We start from the raw sequence: 11,478 nt of genomic DNA, 5'->3' as shown, positions 1-11,478 counted from the left end.
ATGTTTATACTAGTTACATGTTATTCAATCTCTACTGCAAATTACTATAGGTACGATGGGCCTCCGTACATTCAATTACATTTCACGCTCACAACATTCATGCGCATGATACCTCCGCTCAACTGATACAATGACATTTCACGCTCACGACATTTTTCGAAGCATGTTGTCATTACATCACCTACAGCAAGGCTGTTGAATTTGTCAATTCTTATTGGTTTTGTTAAAAAATATTCTCAATTTCAAACACTCTAGTGGTTTTTTTTTTTTGGGGGGGGGGGGGGGGGGACGAAATTGGAAGAATCAATTATGGGGTGCATGTTCAATGAAACAAAGACACGTTACATAAGCAAAATGCAATGCATGTGGAGAAATTGCCTCCGCCGGGGCGCACCACCAACATAGTAAAGTTTCATTGGCCAGACTCCTCCCAGCCTGTCAACAACCAACCCTGTAGACAAGGCACCACGAGTCTAAGGCTTAAGCACGTGTTTCTGTAGGCATGTGCTGTTGCTTTTGGTGCCATTACGCGTCCACTTGTTGTATATAAAAAGCTGCTATCCACGCCTTGGCGGTAGGCAGCTAATCCAAACACAACCACACCACAGAGAGAATTCTACTTCCTAATAGATATATTCACCATTCCGGCAAATTTCGTCCGTCCATAGCAGTTTTTTTTTTCCGTCCACTCTTCTGTCCTCACTCTTCGTCCACAAATCAACAGTTATAACAGCAGCATGTCCGGAGGAGCTGGAGAAACCCTACGTCATCTGTCGATGGGCGGCCTAGGCCAGCTTACAATCTTCTACTCGGGCAAGGTGAACGTATACGAGGATGTGCCGGCCGACAAGGTAATCAATCGTATTTTTATAACACACGTCATTAATTAGTAGAATGGACGGCGCATTGTTCTTAATGTGCCTACTAGTTTAGGCTAACATGAGAGCGCTCACCTGCAGGCAAATGCTATCATGCTGCTTCTCTCGAATGGCAACAACAGCAGTAGAAGTGGTTGCGATAATAGACCCAGCTCGTCGACTAAGCCCGCGCCGCAGGCGATGATCGACACAGAGCCCAGTAGTACAGCTAACAATGTCGGTGAGGTGCGATCTAGATCCTCCGCACCTCCTCCATACACGATCACACAAGTAGAAAGAAAGCAGCGGCTGCAGCAGCCTGTAATCAAGCGATCCCAAGCTGGTATGCATGCTTGACATGACTACTCTCTGATCTCTTCGCCTCTCTCTCCCTCTCTCCCTCTCTCCCTCTGTGTACTGTGTGTGTGTGTGTGTGTGTGTTGTTGGCCGCCTTCTGACCTTTCCGTGCGTAATACTGTTTGCAGAACTTCCATTCGCGAGGAAGGCATCGCTTGCCCGCTTTCTGGAGAAGCGAAAAGACAGGTATAATCAAATCCAATCCATTAATACGCCCGTCTGATCCTGATTTTGCTCCCATATTGTGTACTTCGGCCGGAGTCGGTTTGGGGTTTTTTTTTCTTTTTTTGGGGTTGGAAGAGCATTATTGATTCATGTGAGGTTCTGATTGATTTTGCAGAGTCGATGCAAAACTCAAAGAATCATCAACAGTCGAAGTTTCATGTAGCCCCCCCTGCTGCAAGAAGATCAAGCTCTTCTGAGGAGTCGCCGCCGACCGAGGACGACCCACACGTGGCCTGAAGTGATTCGCTTGACAAAAGGCCAACCTTCAAGGTCCACGATTTAAAGGCTCCCGAGTCCCGTCGTATCGGGACCGTTGAAGGGAACTCCAAAACAAACGCGTGGCTTTAAAAAGAAAATGTATAGTAAGCTCAGCTGTCTGCCTCCTTTGAAAATTGAGAGGCAACCCTTCTTCGACTTTGCGGCATGTGCCAAATTTTGGAGGGCTACAATGTTTTTCTTGGGGTACTCATCGAGTCCTCAACCATGGAGGGGCTTAACCACCATGAGCAATTCTTTTGTACACACTCAAATCTTTATTCATTTGTGTCAATTGGCTATATACCTTTGTGATAGTGAGCCTTCATAGCAAAATAAATTGAAATCTTAATGCCATGCCCCCACAAGGCTTGCTATCCCACACATATTCCTCATAGCGGCTCTTTCGTGTTTGGAGAACCCAAAGGGTGCAGTGTAGGAATCAGAGTAAAATTTGTGTCGATCATGTCCTCAAATGTTGTTTGAATGTAAGAGGGCAGGAAGCAGAGGAGATGATAATAATACATGAAGCCACTGTTCGAGAGCCCTTTTTTAAGATCAAAGTGCATGCCTTCCCTGTTGTAGCTATGAACATAATCATCTTGAAAGTCAATAAGAAGAATGATGAGTTTAAAGAACTTGACAGTAGCTACAATGGATGGATTTGGAATTGCCTGCCTTTCATGGACAGTTGTAAGCATGAACTGTTGTCTTTGTTGATTCAATGTATCAAAGTTACTCTCCTTAAAGGTATTGCTGTCTTTGCCTTAGCTTCATCACTATTGAAGCTGCCTTAGCTTCATCACAAGTTGCAGGTTTGAAAATAATCTTCAAGATGCTCAATCCATGCTTCTTCTTCTCTTCTCCTTCCCATAAATGGTTGGTAATGACCTTTTATTTGTAACGTTCTTAAGGGTAAAGTCATCTACATGATCATATTTAAGTCCATATCCATTGCAGTTTCCATGGCCTTGACTCTATCCTGCAACTCCCTTAATAGCTCAATGTATTGTAAGATCGAACCCAACCTATTCAGCAGCTCTCGGTTGTGGGCTTATGGGAACTTCACCAGGTTCTTATTACCACTCATTGTCAGAATTTTCTTGCGCCTTGCCCTTCTCGCGTTAACCTTGTCTACCATCAAAATTTAGACGATCTTCCATCTCTCCATCTTCTCGGCCACCCCCTTCTTCTTCATTCAAATCCATGAAAACTCGAACGCGCATGGCCCTCATTCTTTCCTCCAATTCTTGATTCCTATCAAAAAGTTAGATAACTATCTTTGGAGTTACACCCACATGCAATAATCCCTGTAAGGTCCTCTTCTTGTTCTAGGTTGATTATTGAATCTATTTGATATGCAGCCATCTTGTGACTATACAATAAAATTACAAAAGCTTTTTTTAAAGAAAATAAACTTCTCACTGTATCACAGAAAAAACAATATCACTAGCGGTGAACCTTTGTTTGATTGGCATGAGCAGGGGGTCCACATGCAAGTGCCTTGTTTATATCTGCATATTCTTTGATGGCGAGAGGAAGGGAAATATCGAGGGTGGCTAGATACCAAAGTTGGCAATCGCAACTTAGCCATCATCATCATCATGTATTTCTTCATGGGCCACCTCGTGACTCAACTGTATACTTGCACCACACCCATCGCTTGTAGGCGTCGGCGATCACAAATATGACTATTCTGATCTTGAGTAAGTCTGTCAGCCCCACGGGTTAGCTAGCCTAGAACCTTCACCCACATCGGACCACAAGGATTCTTGGTGCTCCATGTGCGCTAGCTCTCTTGCATCCAGCTTCTCGCACCAACTAGAGGGTACGGTACATGAGTGGGCGGGACCCTTTGGCATATGCATTGGCTTGGATTGGAGTGGTGGGGTCGACATGAGTTATTTGCAAGAGATCTTGTCGCATTAGATGAGGCTTCAAAAGTGGATTCCCTCTTATGATGATTTGATTGTACTTCGGAGTAGGGAGATCAAGGATGGGGTCAATTGTAGAACCAACCACATCTTATTCATGTTGCGTAGTGTCTACTTCATCATCTGGCTTGCCATCCACGAGTGGTTCCTCTCACGGGTGAGAGTGTTAGTGAGAAAATCAAAGGACAAAACACGGGAGTCACTCTCAGTTAATGGAGTGCTAGTATCATCCGTATTTTTGTTATCATAAATAGTGGATAAGTAAGAGGTTATTGGATTAATAATTGGATAGGTGTTGTTATCCTCATCATCTTGTTTATCCCTATCCCCATCATGGGAAGGTGACAATGGTTTCTTTGTGATAAAGAAATCCTGTAAGATATGCAAATCTTCTTCCCTAGGGAATGAGGGATACTCAATGTGCACTTGGTCAAAGTCGTAGACTAATGTGGTCATTAAGTTTTATAAGTGTGCACAAATGAGATCAAAAAGTCAAAGAATACCACATAGGGATGATATAGTTTTACTATTATGTTATAGTAGGTGTTGGTGGTGGGTGCACCAAGTTTCTACCCATCCATATGTTAGCATCCAATTTAGGCTTTCTTCAATTCTAGGAAGGGGAGCTACAAAAAAATTGGTGATAATGGTTTCATGAGTTCTACCGAGGCTCCTCCCCCTTGCTAAAGTTAGTAGAGTGATTTACTTGTACTCGGGAGTAGGGAGATCAGGGATGGGGTCAATTGTAGAACCAACCACATCTGATTCATGTTGCGTAGTGTCTGCTTCATCATCTGGCTTGCCATCCACGAGTGGTTCCTCTCACAGGCGAGAGTGTTAGTGAGAAAATCAAAGGACAAAACACGGGAGTCACTCTCAGTTAATGGAGTGCTAGTATCATCCGTATTTTTGTTATCATAAATAGTGGATAAGTAAGAGGTTATTGGATTAATAATTGGATAGGTGTTGTCATCCTCATCATCTTGTTTATCCTTATCCCCATCATGGGAAGGTGACAATGGTTTCTTTGTGATAAAGAAATCATGTGACATATGCAAATCTTCTTCCTTAGGGAATGAGGGATACTCAATGTGCACTTGTTCAAAGTCGTAGACTAATGTGGTCATTAAGTTTTGTAAGTGTGCACAAATGAGATCAAAAAGTCAAAGAACACCACATAGGGATGATATAGTTTTACTATTATGTTATAGTAGGTGTTGGTGGTGGGTGCACCAAGTTTCTACCCATCCGTATGTTAGCATCCAATTTAGGCTTTCTTCAATTCTAGGAAGGGGAGCTACAAAAGAATTGGTGATAATGGTTTCATGAGTTCTATCGAGGCTCCTCCCCCTTGCTAAAGTTAGTAGAGTGATTTACTTGTACTCGGGAGTAGGGATCAGGGATGGGGTCAATTGTAGAACCAACCACATCTGATTCATGTTGCGTAGTGTCTGCTTCATCCTCTAGCTTGCCATCCACACGTGGTTCCTCGCGCGCGAGTGTTAGTGTGAGAAAGTCAAAGGACAAAGCACACGAGTCACTCTCAGTTAATGGAGTGCTAGTATCATCCGTATTTTTGTTATCATAAATAGTGGATAAGTAAGAGGTTACTGGATTAATAATTGGATAGGTGTTGTCATCCGCATCATCTTGTTTATCCTTATCCCCATCATGGGAAGGTGACAATGGTTTCTTTGTGATAAAGAAATCATGTGAGATATGCAAATCTTCTTCCTTAGGGAATGAGGGATACTCAATGTGCACTTGTTCAAAGTCGTAGACTAATGTGGTCATTAAGTTTTGTAAGTGTGCACAAATGAGATCAAAAAGTCAAAGAGCACCACATAGGGATGATATAGTTTTACTATATGTTATAGTAGGTGTTGGTGGTGGGTGCACCAAGTTTCTACCCATCCGTATGTTAGCATCCAATTTAGGCTTTCTTCAATTCTAGGAAGGGGAGCTACAAAAGAATTGGTGATAATGGTTTCATGAGCTCTACCGAGGCTCCTCCCCCTTGCTAAAGTTAGTAGAGTGATTTACTTGTACTCGGGAGTAGGGAGATGAGGGATGGGGTCAATTTTAGAACCAACCACATCTGATTCATGTTGCGTAGTGTCTGCTTCATCCTCTAGCTTGCCATCCACAAGTGGTTCCTCGCGCGCGAGTGTTAGTGTGAGAAAGTGAAAGGACAAAGCACACGAGTCACTCTCAGTTAATGGAGTGCTAGTATCATCCGTATTTTTGTTATCATAAATAGTGGATAAGTAAGAGGTTACTGGATTAATAATTGGATAGGTGTTGTCATCCTCATCATCTTGTTTATCCTTATCCCCATCATGGTAAGGTGACAATGGTTTCTTTGTGATAAAGAGATCATGTGAGATATGCAAATCTTCTTCCTTAGGGAATGAGGGATACTTAATGTGCACTTGGTCAAAGTCATAGACTAATGTGGTCATTAAGTTTTGTAATTGTGCACAAATGAGATCAAAAAGTCAGAGAATACCATAAGGATGATATAGTTTTACTATTATGTTATAGAGTAGGTGTTGGTGGTGGGTGCCCCAATATTCTACCCAACCGTATGTTAGCATCCAATTAGGGCTTTCTTCAATTCTAGGAAGGGGAGCTACAAAAGAATTGGTGATAATGGTTTCATGAGTTCTATAGGCTCCTCCCCCTTGGTAAAGTTAGTAGAGTGAATTAGTATCTGGCGCCAAGACCGAAAGTTAGGCACAATGCGGTGTAAGGGGTACATACACATGGAATGACCCTTGTTAAGTTAAAGGTCCCCTGTGAACATAGTGATAATACTGATGGGATCGGTGTAGCAAGTAGTATTTTGGTGTATAAGTGCTAAATCCCTCTAGGTTAGTTCCTCACTTAAATCAATATTATATTAGCATAAAGAGAGCGTTAGTGAAGAAAAAAAGAGGGAAAATGTTTGAAGAGAGGCTCGAGGAACCACTGGAAGGTTAGCCAGTGGGGCTACACTATCCACTAGCTTACTATATATATAGTCTTCTTTGATTGGGGCGGGTTATCATTGTGGATAAAACTATTGTTGGAGGGCATTAATTTGTGCTTCTTGAGCTTGCAAATCATAGCCTATTTCTAATTCCCTTTGGTGGCAAGAGCATTTTAGAGTTGGACATTATGTAGGAGGAGGCCATCCTTTTCTTTCTACTACAGTACTCCCATTTCGGCGTGCAGATCTTGGAGTTTTGCCTTAAGGTCTTTAACTTGGATCTCATAATTCTCACAGCTAATCTTGTACATGTCCTTGGTTGGTGCTAGCTGCCCTTCTACTAATACAGCCATGTGTGCTTTAGCCCAGCTTCTATAGCCTTGAGCTCTGTGTCTTTTTCTTTTAGCGAGTTCTCTAGGGCCTTGCAATCATCCTTGGTGTTGGTGAGGTTTTTTTGAAGATTGAGTAGCTAGGTTTGGGTTTTAGCCTACAGCTTTGCCATCTCATCTTTCTGCTTGTTCGTGTTGCTCTCAACTTGAATTAGTAGTTGCATGTTCGGGTCTTGTCTACTACTAGTGTCACTTGCTTTTGGGAGCCAAGCTCATGAACCTATTGAGTGAGGGCGTTGTTGGCGTCTATGATCCCCCACTACTTTTTCTCCGCCTCCTTAGTGAGTTGCTCTATTTCTCCCATCAGTTGCACATTTAGCTTCGTTTGAGAAACTTGCATGTTGTTGCAATAATTGATTTGCAGAAACTTGCATGTGAAAATTGCGCTCCATCATCTAGGCAATAAGGATATTGAGGTCAGAGATGTAGGCTTCCATTTCATGATCCTCCCGCTCCCCTTGCTTCATGTATTCTTCTACCTAGGTGTACTTTGGCTTTTAGTAATGTAAAAGGCCCTTTTATATCTCATGGACTACGACTTGCCTGGTTGTGGCATCGTCCATGTCCTCCAGTTGTAAGCAAAGGGGCTTGTATGGTTCCTCTCCACTTTGGGCTGCTTCCCTTTGTTGCAGTATCCACCTCATCCTAGAGCTAACTTGAATGCTCTCCCGTGCATTGCAAATTGAGAGGGAATTTGAGGCATGTGCCAAATTTAAATTTTGGAGCGCTATAATGTTTTTCTTGGGGTACTCATCGAGTCCTCAACCATGGAGGGGCTTAACCACCATGAGCAATTCTTTTGTACACACTTATTCATTTGTGTCAATTAGCTATCAAGTGTGGGAGTCAAGAAGATGGTGGTGGGGAGCCTGGGGCTTCTTCTGCGATGCTCTTATGGCCTTCAACCGGAGATCTTGTACAAATCTCTACACCACCAACCTCCTTGTATCTTCTAGGATTGTTGAACCCTCTATACTGTTGTTGCCTCAAGGGGTGCACTACTAAGAAACCCTATGTATCATGTGCGTTCAAGGGGTATTTAAAAAGCCCCTTACCTGTGAATTTTTTATGAATAAAATGACCCCTTTTCTTAATTTCGACTAACAGGTTTTTTATTTCAAAACCGATTAAAAAACCCCTTTTGTAAATGCATTTCTATAAATTTACCTTAAATTTTTGAATTAAAAAACCCCTCATTTGAACTCACGTGCTATACTTACATATTTTTAGGTGAACCCCCCGAGCTCTGGGCACTCCGTTCGCCAATGCCCTTTCTCAATGTAGAACAAACAAATGCGTGGTCGATTGCTACCTCAACCACCCTGACCCACGACCACGGCCTCCTCCTTGACCCCGGCCTCCAATAGAGTAGCCATAGGAATTATCCGAACCTCCCGTTGTTTGAGCAAATGCCACTGCAGGATCTTTTTCCTCATTATCCTTCCATTGAATGGGGCCTCTAGCTCGTTAGCCCATCCTATTATAATAGCAATCACTGGTATTATGAGAATTAGAAGTACAGATGGCACACCATTTCTTATTTAGTGCACACTCCATAGCAGGATGACCCGTATTGCGGCACGTTGAGCACCAGACCTCTTTCAACGACTTAGCAGCGGAGGATTCCCCTGACACCACCATGCTGACCTTCCCGCCCTTGTGGGTCTCTGTGGTCGGTTTCACGGGTTCAGCATCCGAATCTTCGCTACTACCACTATCAGAAAAATCCTCATCTGGACTCTCCTCATTTGAATCTTCAGAGGTATTGTGCTTCTTCACATGAGATGAGCTTGCCCTGACTTCTTTTTGGAATTTTGGCTGCTGGGTGTGATTTCGTCCTCCAAAGATTCTTTGGCCAAGATTGCCCTTGCAATCACATCTGGTAGCGCCGTCACCACCTTATCCATAGTCGCTAAGGCTGTACGGAGATCCTTAGACAAGCCCTTAAGAAAAGAGTCATCGAGCACCTCCTGTGCTGGATGTTGATTTTGAGGAACCTGCTGCAACATGACCCGAAACCGAGCTGCATACTCCTCCACTATGCACTTGCCCTGCTTAAGCACACGCAGTTTTCCAAATTTTGGGCGACGGTCTTTTCCATGCAAAAGTGCCGCAAGAACGTCGTCCTCATCGCATCAAAAGTCTATAAATGATACACGGGGTATTCCACCAACCATCGGGAAGCCTTCCCACTCAGAGTGGACTCGAACATGGATTCCATACGTAATTGATCTAGTGGGGGTGGCACATTAAGATTGTATGTCTTCTCAAACTGCTGGATGTGAGCATCCGGATCCTCAAAGATTTCCCGTGAAACTTTGCATACTTAATCTGTCCATGCGGCTGGGCCATCTGCTATGCTGGGGAAACTACCACTGGTGGCTGTGTTGGTCCTGAGAACAGCTATCGAACTGCCGCAGTTGGTAAACTTGAGGGAGTTAGCGACCACCTCTATGCCCACGGAACACGCGGAGGGGGACAGGAATGGCTGCGTAGCTGGGGGATTGCCGCTAGGAGTTGCATCCGGCCCCAACAACTGCGAAGAAAAAGAACAAGAATTATCCGTTGGATCATCGACATCATCCTCTGTATGATGATGCCGCGGGCTGCCCAGTAGTAGGAACCACCAAATCAGGAGGTCCCTGTGAATGCATGCGCATGCAACCGCATCATCAAGAGCACATCGTGGTGGTCGCCAAGTGTATTACGCACTTAAACACTACTACAATAATACGGGAATGATTACTCTCTTAGTATACAGCATCAATTTAAAAGGCAGTTGTTACTGATAAATGAATACATCAATTAAAAAGGCAGTCCCAACTTTTGTTGAGATGTCAAGATCAACATGAGCTGACACTCATCAGGCGCCTGTGTGACTGGTCGACGTTTACATCACTGGTAGGTTTGGTAGCTCGCACCGACATATCTTCGCCAGAGATTCTAGAGTTGGACTACACTGACTAGTCCCACACCTACCCCCCACACCACTTTAGCGTGTTCACATTATGGACCACTTGTATGTACTCTAGTATGTGTGTTAGTCACTTTATCTCTTTAGTAGACCTCTTTTGTTAAAGAAGAAGAAGATCAATTTTTAGCCTCTCATCTTGTCTGTTCTCTTCTAGGGTTTGTGTGAGTGTGTGTGTGTGCTTGTAAGAGCTCAAGCTCTCTTCTAGGGTTTGTGTGAGTGTGTGTGCTTGTAAGAGCCTCAATCTCTCTTCCTCCTTGCATCTTTTCATGGTATCAGAGCCTAGTTGATGCTAAGGAGTTGAGCGACAAGAAAGAAAAGAATAGGAAGCAGTAAGAGAGTAAGAGCTTCACCTACTCTTCCCCCTTTGTGTTGGCTACTACACCCTTTGTGTTGGCTACTACTACACCCTTGTCGGGAGAGCTATTCGGGAGACACCGGGGCAGATGAACTCCGATTGAGGAGATTTCTTTGTGGGAGTGGAGCTGCAGGGCAACTATACTGTCCTTTCAGAGACTGGTTGTGTTACGAGTTCTATTGGGTGTATGTATGCAAGTTGAGGTCACTGGTTGTGACAGTTTGGGTGTAGCATAATACCAATGTGCCGAGAATACAACAGCTTGTGTAGGTCAAACATAAGTGCTATTTATGGTGAGTCTGTGTTGCAAACAAGATGTCAAATGATGAAATAAACCAGATTGTTGCAGAGAGGCTTGACAAGAACAACTTCCATGCTTGGAGATTTAGATTAACAAATTTCCTGATGGAAAAAGGCTATTGGGACTACATTAAAGGTGAACAAGAGGATGCACTAGAGATACCAGAGATTAATCCAACTGTTGTTGCAGATGTAAAAGAATACAAGGATTGGAATCAAGGAGCAAGGAAAGTCATGTATTAGCTTTCTATTAATATACATGACACTATGATTAGGCATATACAGGATGCCAAGTCACCCAAGGAGGCATGGGACACCTTGGTGAAGCTGTATAAAACTAACACCAAGGCACAAAAGATTTGGTTAAAGAATGAGCTTCATACTATGGAGAAGATAAACATGTCTGTGAATGATTATGCCTTGAAGATCAAGGGCATTATGGAATCCCTTGCATCTATTGGTGTTTCTGTATGATGATGATAAGGTGGAAGTGTGTTAACGTAGTCTTGGGCCACAATACAAGGCATTCAAGACATCTATTCAGACTTAGGAGAACATTCCCAACTTTACAGATTTGGTGTCAATGCTAATCATTGAAGAAAAGAGTTTGGGTGAAGACCAATTTTCATAAAACAAAAACAATTCAGAGCAGCAGGCCTCTTACACAAGTTCAAGTAGAGGACAGGGTAGAGGTCGTGGAAATGGCCAAGGTGGTGGGTGGCCGAACAAGTAATCAAAATTATGGTCAGCAGCAGCAACAACAGTTCCAGGATTCACAACAATAACACATAAGTGAAAGAGATCAGTTTAGAGGCACGGGGAGTCAAAGAGGTCATGGTAATTGGCAAAGGCAGCATAATG

At 43.3% G+C, this 11,478-nt stretch overlaps 1 protein-coding gene across 1 annotated transcript; it reads left to right on the top strand.

The window, feature by feature from the left end:
• The first annotated feature begins 568 nt into the window (after positions 1-568).
• Positions 569-2,238, top strand: LOC147620370 (protein TIFY 10b-like). The gene is made up of 4 exons (XM_086824620.1): positions 569-851; positions 960-1,200; positions 1,343-1,400; positions 1,555-2,238. The coding sequence occupies exons 1-4, from the start codon at positions 738-740 to the stop codon at positions 1,634-1,636; spliced, it is 495 nt and encodes a 164-aa protein (XP_086680746.1). The 5' UTR covers positions 569-737; the 3' UTR covers positions 1,637-2,238.
• The last annotated feature ends 9,240 nt before the right edge of the window (positions 2,239-11,478 follow it).

The sequence above is a fragment of the Cibotium barometz genome, chromosome 31 (genome assembly GCF_041138505.1).
Source record: "Cibotium barometz isolate CiBa-2024 chromosome 31, ASM4113850v1, whole genome shotgun sequence".
Lineage (NCBI taxonomy): Eukaryota > Viridiplantae > Streptophyta > Polypodiopsida > Cyatheales > Cibotiaceae > Cibotium > Cibotium barometz.
The sequence above is the reverse complement of the archived record's forward strand: the minus strand, read 5'-3'. Positions and strand labels throughout refer to the sequence as shown.